This window comes from Panthera uncia, chromosome B4 (genome assembly GCF_023721935.1).
Source record: "Panthera uncia isolate 11264 chromosome B4, Puncia_PCG_1.0, whole genome shotgun sequence".
Taxonomy (NCBI): domain Eukaryota; kingdom Metazoa; phylum Chordata; class Mammalia; order Carnivora; family Felidae; genus Panthera; species Panthera uncia.
In genome coordinates, this window is record NC_064809.1 from 123,237,492 (window position 1) to 123,249,751 (window position 12,260).

Sequence of the window (12,260 nt, forward strand, 5' to 3'; positions counted from 1 at the left end):
ACATGTTTGGTAATAAGATTTCAAGATATAATTTCTTGAATGAATAAAAGGCCTTAAATTCCTCAGCCACAAGCAGGATTTTCAGAACACTAGCTCCTCTAGTTACGGGAAACCACTGCATTCAAACATCTACTTAACTGGAACACAATGACTGCTACCTGTCTTTCCCTTTCAGTGATTCTTTTTATTTACAATTCAAACCAAACTGAAAAAGCTTTGCAAAAAACCCCCTAAAAACCAAATAGCCCTATGTTTAAAACAAAATATCAATGCCTATGCTGAAACAATGTTCTTTTACTAAAATATTTATTCTCATTAAAACGGAATCTTTTATTCCCCTGGATGGTGATGGTAAATCCTAGGTCTATGAATTGCTCGGTGCTGTACAGTACAATCCGGTCTAAAGAGTAGCTTGTTATATACAAGTATCATGAAAAACAGCGAAAATATCACTCCTTATTAACAGTGGTGAAAGAAGAGAAGGCATACTTTTTTCTTTTCTCAGTAATGGACCTTATCAATTAGTATTAATCCATTATCTAGGATACTTTTTAAAATGCTCATCATATAAAAATGTTACTGTTTCTGGATTTTGGATTCAAATGACTCTTACTTTACTTTTTGATACAATTATCTCACTGAACATCTATCACAACTGAAGACTGGGAAAATAAAAAAATAAAAGATTGGAATTCCAAAAGACAAAAACTTGCCTACAAGAGACAGGAATGGGATAATAATAGTAATGAAAATAATGACGGCTACCCAGAGCTAGAGCATACAGCTAAGCAGACTGTGCCCTACACAATCCAGGGAGCTACACAGCACGGCAGCCCTGCAGCTAACACTTAGCGAGCTCCCTACCGCGTGCCAGGCACTGTCACGAGCATTTCATATGTAGTATGACGGAGATACTACTCTCCCCTCCATTTCAAAGACAAAAAAGAAGGCACAGAAGGTTAATAACTTGCTCAAGATCTCAAAGCTAATGAGTTGCAGAGCCTGGCCTTTGACTCCAGAGCCCACATTATTAATTGTAGTGACTAACTCATAGTTACAAGCCCCATTACCTGAAAAAAATCTCTTTGGTTTTAAATCCTTCTTGCAGATACCTATTTTTGAAAGTACAAAGTATTTGGAAGATAGTAATCTTATCTGGAATAATTTTGAAAAATACTATTTTACTACATATTGGAAGTTGTTCCTTCATTCAGAATGGCTACATGCGGTTTATAGACTCTCTAATTTGTAATCACATCTCATATAACAATGCTCTCCCACTTAACTAAAACAAAAACTTAAAGAAGAAAAAAACAACCACCACCAAGTACACAAGATTCCATATATGCATATACTTTAATAACAAAGTCACTTAGCTGTAAATGAACAAAGGGAGACAAGGAGAACTTAACACATGATACTTCCACAGATTTGCGTCAAAACAGGCATACATGAAGCTTTAAAACATATTGTCTGTGTTAACAGAGGCTGTAACTACCAATTGTGATGGCGCATATTTTCTAAAACATTATTATCAAAGAGTGTAAAGTTAGATCAAACAATGATGTCAAGAAAATTTTGTCCTAAAATTTTAACAAAGTCTTTTAAGAAAGTCTAAAAACCTCCTATCTTCCCACATTGACACTCAAAACATTAATTTTTATATCAGGATATCAGTTTGCCACTTTAACTTTTACCATACATGAAAAATTATCAAAAATATATTGATGGGTCTATACTAACTGTGACTATTTCTATTTACATTAAGCAAATTTTTTATCAAGTTCTTTATATACAAATTACCATTCATCCTACGTGAAATTCATTAAAAAGTTTAAAACTACAGAAATGTCATTAGAAACAATGCATTTCAAAATGTAACTGCTTTCCATCAATGAAGGACATTTTAAAATAATTTAACTGAAAAAAGTATTGAACTCCCCACCAATTTCAGCTGCAACAGTATTCTTCCTGAATGTTTTCTGTGATTTAAGGGGAAAAAGAAACTGGGTAAAGTTTGATTTCAAGGAATTAAATGATAAAAAAATTGATGAGTGTTTATTGATCTTCAAGAAAGTTACAATCTAAATTAGGTTGGCACTAAGAAAACAGCAATATTTAAAATGTTTTATTATTGCTGTCCATATATATATATATATATATATTATTACTGAAGTATAACTGACATACAATATATTAGTTTCCAGTGCACATCAATCACATTGATTCAATAATTATATACGTTACTCAATTATATACTTACTGTAAGTATAGTTAGCAATAATTTTTAAAAAAGCACACAGTTTAAGATAACTGAAGAAACAAAAGTCTTTAAAAACTGGCAAATGCACTGTATAGATATTTTTCATGTAAATTTAAATGATAAAATAATATGCCACATCCAATTCAACTGAATATAGCCATGGCTTTTTTGATAACTCTAAAAAAGGGCCAGTTTTTTTAAAAAAATTAAACTATTCCCTGAAAGAATTTAGATTTCAGAAGTATCACAATACATAAAAGAAACTTATAACATTTAAGAGGCAAAGATGCGGGGAAAAGTTCATAAAGGGATTATATTAATACTACTTACAATAAAAAGTCACTTCGGTTGTTTTAGACTCATGGTCACATAGTAAGAAAATGAAAAAAATGTCTTTTTCTGAGAAAAAAACTTGAGCACAACATCATAAGTTTTTCAAATTTAAAGATCATCAATTAAGATGATCACTTTCAAAACTGAGTGAAGCACTCTGTCCAGTACAGATGCACTTCTCTTGTCTAATAATTAAATGGTTTTGTAACAATTACTGAAAAGTTAATGCCTCAGTTTCTCTAGTTTGAAAAAAGAGATTAGTTCTATTTTGGAAACTGTCTTAATTTATGTTGATTACACACTCCACTAAAGCAAGAAATAAGGCTTTAAAATATTTACCTAATTAACGCTCTGTCGCTGGACCTTAGGACCAATACTCTGTGTATCCTCTTCCTGACTAGGACGTTTCCCACCACTGAGACCAGTGCCCATGGAGCTTCTTCCTACGTATTTTAAAAAAATGTATGTTTACGATAGGAAAGGTAAAAAGAACAGTATGCTCAAATGCTTCATTCTTACCTTGCTTTAGTAAGTGAGTTTGCTGACTGTCTCCATGAGTATAATGTAAAATACCACTCCCCTGAGAGCAACCTGTTAGTATTTAAAACACAGTAAAATTATTTAAATTCTAAGTTGTATGTATTAAGACTACAAATCCAATTTTTAGTAACTGTATTAGGGCATTTATGCTTTTTCAGACTAAACCCCAATCCTTCATATGAACCAAAAACCATATGCTCAAATCAGGAAAACTTAAACTTAGGGTCATAGAAATGTTGACTTTTGGCTCAAAGGCAAAATCACTAATAATCATTTTCTAAAAAACATTTATTTACTGCATGACAACGAGACACTTGATCATAGAAGGAAAATATAGGGCAACCGTGAGATATATATCCTTCTTTCACCTCTTGTGCCTCTATTCCACATTCTCCCCTCAGAGCCTGTCCAAAACATATGCCCTTGGAGATAAGTGAATAAGGGCCTGCCAGATGAGAATTTAACAATTCAAATCACACAAGAATTCAGAAACAACATGGCAGTTACCTAGCAATTGTATCAACCCTTCTAAAAAGAACCAGTGTCACAGGAGAATGGGTTGGCACAGGAAATAGGTTCTAGAGAAACATTTTTGTCAGTGTGTCTAGATAATGGACAAATATGAACATTCTAGCCTCTACAGAGAGGTCACCTTGGTCTGAGCAAGATAAGCTACTTATTTCTTATTATAGTTTCATGCTCATCAACTTCCTCTGGATAAAGAATTCAGCTTTTCAAAGTACTCAAAATTGGGAAAGTGGATCAGGGATGAAGCCTTCTATCATTGGAAAGGGATACCTCCACCATAAATAATGAACTAGTGTTCCTTGATATTTTAAGTCACATGATTTTTATTTTTTCGTTTAAATTTTAGTTAATATACAGTGCAATATTGGTTTCAGGAGGAGAATTCAGTGACCCATCACTTACATACAACACCCAGTGCTCATCACAACAAGCACCCTGATTTTTAAACTTCTAGTGTGCCCTTCACAGTCACCTCTAATTAAACTAAAAACCCTCAGTTCTTGGGACCTGTAAGGCTGTTAAGGCTGAAGGTCAGACTCTGGACTACGGCAAATTTACCACTGAATGGTGCTACTCCTCCTGGTTTTACCATTGGCAGGGCTTCCCCTAATAGTGATACTTGTCGCCTTGCATTATTGTACAAGATTTATTTAAAAAAAAAATTTTTTTTAATGTTTATTCTCGAGACAGAGACAGAGACAGAGTGTGAGTGGGGGAGGGGCAGAGAGAGAGGGAGACACAGAACCCAAAGCAGGCTCCAGGCTCTGAGCTGTCAGAGCCTGATGCAGGGCTCGAACTCACAAACTGTGAGGTCATGACCTGAGCTGAAGTTGGACACTTAACTGACTGAGCCACCCAGGCACCCCAGTACAAGATTTATTTAAAACTTCATGTAACAACATGAATGTACTTAATTCCACTGAATTATACATTTAAAGTGGTTAAGTGCTAACCATTTATATGTGTGTGTGTGTGTGTGTGTGTATATATATATATATATATATCATATATTTTATAATCAAGAAAACTTCACTTGATCTTGGCCAAAAGGCCAAGAAGCGATAGAATCAAGAAAGCTTCAACAAATAACTTTCAACTATCATATTTATTCATACTTTATACATTTGTTGCATGCTTGTTTATGCTAAAGGCTGTAACAGGTACTAGGGATACAAATATTACTAAGACATGAGGTCTTGTCTTCAAAGCATTTACAGTCAAGTAGATGACAGATACATAAAATCACTAAGTACAAATAAGTGTTACTAGGTTCTAGGAGGGAAGTTTTTATAGCACACAGTGGGGACACTGAAGAAGGAAAAGTCAATTTTACTGGAAGATTCACAGAGGTAGGTTAAATCACAGGCTAGTCACCTCATTTTCTCAAGTTAATCAAATTCATTCTTCTTCCAGTTCTAAGATAAATGAGAATAATCTCATAAACGAAATACTGAGTGAAACCAGCCAGGCCAAAAAAAAAAAAAAAAAATATTACAAACTATAGGATTCTATAAAGTGCAAAAAATGGGCAAAAATTATAGTATTAGAAATTGGGAGAGTGGCTACTTTTGAAGAGGAGGTGGTAAATTAATAAGTTCAATAAATACATTCAGAATTTCCTTAAGATGGCATTTTATTTCTTTAGAGAGCTAAATGATAAGCAGACACTTAGACTCTTCCTGAGTCCCTAAATTGATGAATATCTCAACTGCCTATAACTTCCCCATAAAAAATGCAGTAAGTTATATTGTCACAAGAATAACAGTACAAGAGACAATGAGTAGAGCAAAGAGCTTTGCTGAATCAACTGGCTTATGACTAGCATAGCTGCTTATAAAAATCAGAAATCCCCACATTAACTGTATCTTCAGGGACATTACGGTGGTTAAATTTCAAATGCCAAGATTATATAAGATGACAAATCTTAGAATGAAAATAGCTTTAAACAAACTCCCATATTTCTTATTTCTAAAAATCCCATGTTTTCTAAGGGCAAAAAGTTTGTATGATCACAGTCCTCTTATGTTACACTATCAATAGCACCAAAAGGATTTTTCACTCATAAAATTCGAACTTAAAGACACTGCGGGGGGAAAAATCGCATAGAAAATGTATTCAAAGGAAACATACCAAAAATTTAATAATGACTGTCTCTAGTGGATGGAATTGTGGGTGATTTTTATTTGCTGTTTTCTATTTTTCTGAATTTCCCATGTTCTCTATAGTAAATAGTTTTTTTAAAGCAGTTTTGAGGTATAATTTACATACCATAAAATTCACCTGTTTTAAGTGTACAATTCAATAATTTTTAGTAAATTTATAGAGTTGTGTAATCATCACAATCTAATCCAGTTTTAGAACATTTTCATGCCCATTTGCATTCATTCTCATTCCTACCCCTAAACCTAAGATAACCATTAACTTAGTTTCTTTTAAAGGCATGCCTTTTCTGGACAGTTCATATAAGTGAATTGGGCAGTATGTGGTCTTTTGTGTCTGGATTCTTTAACTTAACATAGTATTTTTGAGGTTTATCCATAATGTAGCATGTACCAGCATTTTATTCCTTCTTATGAATTAATATTCCATTGCATGGATGTACATTTTGACTTATTATAAATGAAGCTATTGAAAACAGTCTTATGATTCCATAAGTCTTCGTGTAGACATATGTTTTCATTTCTTTTGGACAGACACTTAGGAATGGAGTTTCTGGGTTGTAAGTTAAATTTATGTTTAGCTTTTTCCAAAGTGGCTATAACATTTTACAGCCCATCTCTCAACAACGTTTGAGGATTCCAGTCTCTACACATCCTTTACAGCACTGGTTACTGTCACTTCTTAGGCACTCTTTTTTTTTAATGTTTATTTTTTAAAAAAAATTTTTAAGTTTATTTATTTACTTTGAGAGAGACAGAGACAGCACAAGTCGGGGAGGAACAGAGAGAGGGAGACAGAGAATCCCAAGCAGGCTCTGCACTGTCAGCTTGGAAACCAATGTGGGGCCTGAACCCACAAAACCTCAAAGATCATGACCTGAGCTGAAACCAAGAGTTGGATGCTTACCGACTGAGCCACCCAGGCTCTCCAAATGTTTATTTTTGAGAGAGAGACAGACAGAGTGTGAGTGGGGGAGGGGCAAAGAGAGAGGGAGACACAGAAACCAAAGCAGGTTCTAGGCTCTGAGCTGTCAGCATAGAGCCCGATGTGGGGCTCGAACTCACGAGCTGTGAGATAATGACCTGAGCTGAAGTCAGATGCTTAACTGACTGAGTCACCCAGGTGTCCCTGAATGGGTATTGTTAGTGGAAAAAAATTAAGTTAAAAATTAATAGGGTGGCTGGGTGGTTCAGTTGGTTAAGCATCCGACTCTTGATTTCGCCTCAGGTTGTAGTCCCAGGATTGTGGAATCGAGTCCCACGTCGGGCTCTGCAATGAGCACGGAGCCTGCTTATGATTCTTTCTTTCTCCCTCTTTCTCCCCGCCCCCCCCCCCCCACCTCCCCACCGCCTGCCTCTCTACCCCACTTGGGCTCTCCCTCTCTCTAAATTAAAAAGAAAAGGAAAGGGGCGCCTGTGTGGCTCAGTCGGTTAAGCATCCGACTTTGGCTCAGGTCATGATCTCGCGGTCCGTGAGTTCGAGCCCCGCATCAGGCTCTGTGCTGACAGCTCAGAGCCTGGAGCCTGTTTCAGATTCTGTGTCTCCCTCTCTCTCTGACCCTCCCCTGTTCATGCTGTCTCTCCCTGTCTCAAAAATAAATAAGTAAACGTTAAAAAAAAAAAAAATAAAAAGAAAAGGAAAAACATTAAATTAAAAATTAAATAAAACCTAAAACATATTACTATCGGAGGCACCTGGGTGGCTCAGTTGGTTAAGCGTCTGACTTTGGCTCAGGTCATGATCTCATAGTTCATGGGTTCAAGCCCATGTCAGGCTCTGTGCTGACAGCTCAGAGCCTGAAGCCTGCTTCAGATTCTGTGTCTCCCTCTCTCTCTGCCCCTCCCCTGCTCCCACTGTGTGTGTGTCTCTCTCTCTCAAAAATAAATAAGCATTTAAAAAAAATTTTTTAAAATTATTATAATTAGATTATGCTTTGTTTTATTTTAAGTACAAAAATACTTCAATACATCTGTATACAAGTTACACAGAATATTGACCTTTGATATGCCTTGTGAGACACTATAAGATAAAAGCCTACAAACAGGATAAGTAGAGGGAAAAAATGGATATGCTTCAGAAGTATCTAATCCTTTCAAATGGAACAAAAACTGGAGGGAAGAATGCTTTAATAGCAAGTCAAATCCTCAGGATCTTTCCATAATCACTTGCACCCATTTCCAGGTCCATAATGCTCTCTCCTTCATCTGCCTACCCAAATTGCTATCCACCCCACAATCTTCCAAGAAAACTTCCTGACCTAAATTCTACTATGTGTAAAGATGTTTTTCATCTCTAAAATGTCACTAATGAAATGAGGGTATACATGTGTGAGTGCATGTATATACACATGTATGTATGTGTACAAAGAACCTACTATACAAAGATAGATTACAAAAGAAAGATTTTTTAAAAACGTAGTGAGGATTCAGTAAATATGTATTTGATTATTAATCTCTTTATGTTACTAAGTGTAGAAAATTCCTTTTCACTTACTTCCACTGCTGCTACAACCTGGAATATTTTCTCCAGGAGAATATCCCATGAGGCCTCCATTCCCATTAGGATTAGAAGGCACTGATGCAAGAAGACCTAAAGGGAAAAAATTTCCTATTAAGTTATGCTCAAGATCAAATTCAAGGATAGGTACACATAAACAACTGCCAAAGAAACAAACAAAAGGTAACTGCTGACATACCTAGTCCTCTATATCGTGAAAGCTGCTGATAAATCTGTTTCATCCTCTCAATATTCAAACGGCTTGCCTCAGCATGGTTCACCATCGGTTTAGGATAATTAACTCCTATCAAACATTTGGCTACCTTTTGGATACCTTCTGGTGCATTCCAGGGATCATAGATATATTTTGCAGGGAAACCTCTTAGGACAGGCAAATAACGCCTTTTGGGAGAAGGAAGAAAAACTATTAATAAAATGAACTATAAGCAAATTATAACAAACTAATTATTAGCTATGAATAATCAAAATCAAGTTAATACCATTTAAATGATTCGTTTACCCATCTCCTCATTTCTGCTGCCCATGATAAGTAGGGAAAACCTTAAGTGTTGCTTAAACATAAAAATTTCTTCCTGGATTAGTTATTCCAAACTGAATAAAAATCACCCTTGATTTACCTGATATAGTCTCCATTGGGATCTGTTCTCCTACCAAAACCAACGGGGCAATAGCAGTGAAAAAACTGTTGGAAAAAGGAACTACAAGACAGCCACATCCAACTTCCAGCATTTATGCTCCAATCTGCATCAAGCAATAATTCTTCAAATACCTTCAGAAGTAACAGTAACCAATTAGTTTGTACACATATAATTCTCAAAGCAACCATTTTCCAGGTCTCTGTAGATCAAAAGTCAAGGAAAAGGAAATCTAGCACAGAACTATAAAATTAAACTTTCTAAAGTCAGCCTCTTTGTCAATGTTCTGTTCTGTAATGAGTTATTTCAGGGAAAGAAAAATATAAGTAATATAAGTGAATTTCTGAATAGAATTCACCTTTCTAATCTTTGCCGGTGGTATTGGGACCAGGGTAAAATACTCAAGTCAACGATTCAAATAAAAAATGAAAGAAAAAAGCAGTAAACATTTTTGAGAAAGCAAACATGTTACCAAATAAATCACTAACAAAACTTTAGAAGCTTGGTACCACTGGCCTACATAGATAGGAGCACTCAAATATAAATGACCTTTATGGGAATGCAAGCTGGTGCAGCCACTCTGGAAAACAGTATGGAGGTTCCTCAAAAAATTAACAATAGAACTATTTTACGACCCAGCAATTGCACTACTAGGTATTTATCCAAGGGATATAGGTATGCTGTTTTGAAGGGACAAATGCATACCAATGTTTATAGCACTATAAACAGTACTATCAACAATAGCCAAAGTATGGAAAGAGCCCAAATGTCCATTGATGGATGGATGAAGAAGATGTGGTATATATAGACAATGGAGTATTACTCGGCAATCAAAAGGAATGAAATCGTGCCATTTGCAACTTTGTGGATGGAACTAGAGGATTTTATGCTAAGTGAAATTAGAGAAAAACAAACATCATATGACTTCACTCATATGAGGACTTTAAGAGAAAAAAAAGATGAACATAAGGGAAAGGAAACAAAAAATAAATATAGGGAGGGGGACAAAACAGAAGAGACTCTTAAATATGGAGAACAAACAAAGGGTTGCTGGAGGGGTTGGGGAAGGCTGGATGGGCTAAATGGGTAAGGGGCATTAAGAAATCTACTCCTGAAATCATTGTTGCACTATATGCTAATTTGGATGTAAATTAAAAAAAATAAAATAAAAATATATATATATAAATGACCTTTAAAAATGCACTAGCATTATAGAGTTTAAATTTGGAATTCCTTGACCAAATTAAAATGAATTTTTATAAATTCATTAAGTGTTTGCTATAACATCTACCTCACGTACAACTTTGTACTAGGAAATATAGGAGATGCAAAAAAAAAAAAAAAAAAAAACCCAAAAAAAAGGATCAGATGGGGCGCCTGGGTGGCTCAGTTGGTTGAGGGTCTGACTTTGGCTCAGATCATGATCTCATGGTTCGTGAGTTTGAGCCCTGCATCGGGCTCCATGGTGACAGCTCAGAGCCTGGAGCCTGCTTCCGATTCTGTGTCTCCCTCTCTCTGCTCCTCCCTGGCTTACACCCTGACTCTCAAACATAAACAAACATTAAAAAAAATTGTTTTTAATGGATCAGAAATGGTCCTTGGATAGGGGAAAGTTATGTTATAAACAGGAAGGTAAATCAAGTCCTATTACATATAACCACAAGATGATGTCATAAAATGCAGTATGTTTCACTTTACATACTAGGTTACTAAAAAGCTGTGATTTTGAAGTGAAGTAAAATGATACAGGCTTAAAATTTTACAATATAAATTCAATATTTCTAAGAATTCCAGGTGAATCCTTTTTTGTAGTAGAAATAATCACCTATAAATATGTTAATCTAGTAAGTCCAGAGTGTTATTAAACCTTATAGTTCCCTTGATGGCTAGGCTGGTTCAGTCTCTGAAATGACTTTAGGTTAATCAAACCAGTTTTCACATTTTTCCTGTCTGACTATACCATTCTGCTCTCCAAGAGTGTGCCTCTTTAGGGATTTAAATTCTTTACCCACTGAAAAAATTAGACTATAAACGAATCTACATAATAGACAACTTATAGGAATTGTTTAATAAAGTACAGAGTCTTTCAAAATAAGACTGTACCATATTAGTTAGCAGAATACTTACTTTCATTCCTTCTTCCCAACTAATCCACAGGTCACCTCGGGTCAGGAAGCAAGCAACTGCATGTCTGGCTAAATGGTGAATCCAACCCTCCTGACGAAGCTGTGTCATGATGGCATCAATCCATGGAAAGCCTGTCCGTCCTTCTGCCCATTTTGCTAAAGCCTCAGGATTCTTATCCCAAGGAATCTGAACACAGATGGGGTTTCCTTCCATTTTATCAAAGCGTGGATTATTTGTTGCTGCTGTATAGAAAAATTCACGCCATAACAGTTGCCCATAAAGGGAAAGGGGAGGGGAACTGTTCTTCTTTACCTAAGGTTAAAATGCAAATAAGTATTGTCAGCAATTTTTAAAAAAGTATTCTGAAAATCAAGCTTCAGTTTTAGATAGTACCTTTTTGTAGAGATCTGTTAGTTTGAAGTAAAACAGTCGACATGACAAACAACCAAATCGAAGATAAGGACTGAGTCCAGTAGGGCTAGCAAGCAGTGAATTTGCATTCATTCGAGGTCTTTCAAAGTTTGCCACCCACGCCTGAAAATACACAGAGAGAATCATGCTAACTAATTGCCTTTTCCATTTTAAAGAGTATTTAAAACTGATATATATTTCTTTAAAGTTACATAGTTCTGGGGCGTCTGGGTGGCTCGGTTGAGTGTCCAACTCTTGATTTCTGCTCAGGTCATGATCTCATGGTCATGAGATCAAACCCCGCTTCAGGCACTGTGCTGGGCATGGAGCCTGCTTAAGATTCTCTCTCTCCTTCTCCCTCTGCCCCTCCCCTGCTCACACTCTCTAACCTCTCTCAAAAACAAAAACAAAAACAAAAAAAAGTTACATACTTCTTGGAGAATAATATCTTATTATCCCAGCCACAATCATGTTTTAATAAAAAACACAGCAGAATACAATTAAGCATTCTTTTGTTTTAGTCATCCTGGTGTAGCACATACTCATATGAAATAAATTACCTTCAAATTCCTAACACGAAGCTGAGAGCACTTTCAACCTGTCTCCTTGACACTGAGGTAAAGGTGAAATAGAAGAACTTTATCTTAGCTTCAAAGTTATGGTCATCAGATACCAGCTTACACAGAAAGAAGAGGTAGTATTGGTAGTAGCTAAAGAGGAAATAATCAGCAGAGGAGGAAAAAAAA

General features: G+C 35.7%; 1 protein-coding gene and 1 pseudogene across 1 annotated transcript in view; both read right to left on the bottom strand.

Annotated features, from left to right (window-relative positions):
• Nucleotides 1–1,337: 1,337 nt before the first annotated feature.
• The window catches only part of CRY1 (cryptochrome circadian regulator 1), a 94,554-nt gene continuing 83,631 nt past the window's right edge, over nt 1,338–12,260 (bottom strand). Inside the window, exons 6-13 of the mRNA XM_049626235.1 lie at nt 11,497–11,637; nt 11,104–11,415; nt 8,959–9,110; nt 8,520–8,722; nt 8,318–8,413; nt 3,116–3,187; nt 2,936–3,039; nt 1,338–1,982 (exon numbers count right to left, since the gene is read on the bottom strand). Coding sequence (XP_049482192.1) covers nt 2,936–3,039; nt 3,116–3,187; nt 8,318–8,413; nt 8,520–8,722; nt 8,959–9,110; nt 11,104–11,415; nt 11,497–11,637 — 1,080 coding nt within the window. The 3' untranslated portion in view covers nt 1,338–1,982. The remainder of the gene's footprint in view (nt 1,983–2,935; nt 3,040–3,115; nt 3,188–8,317; nt 8,414–8,519; nt 8,723–8,958; nt 9,111–11,103; nt 11,416–11,496; nt 11,638–12,260) is intronic.
• LOC125920595 (uncharacterized) lies at nt 4,634–4,727 on the bottom strand (annotated as a pseudogene).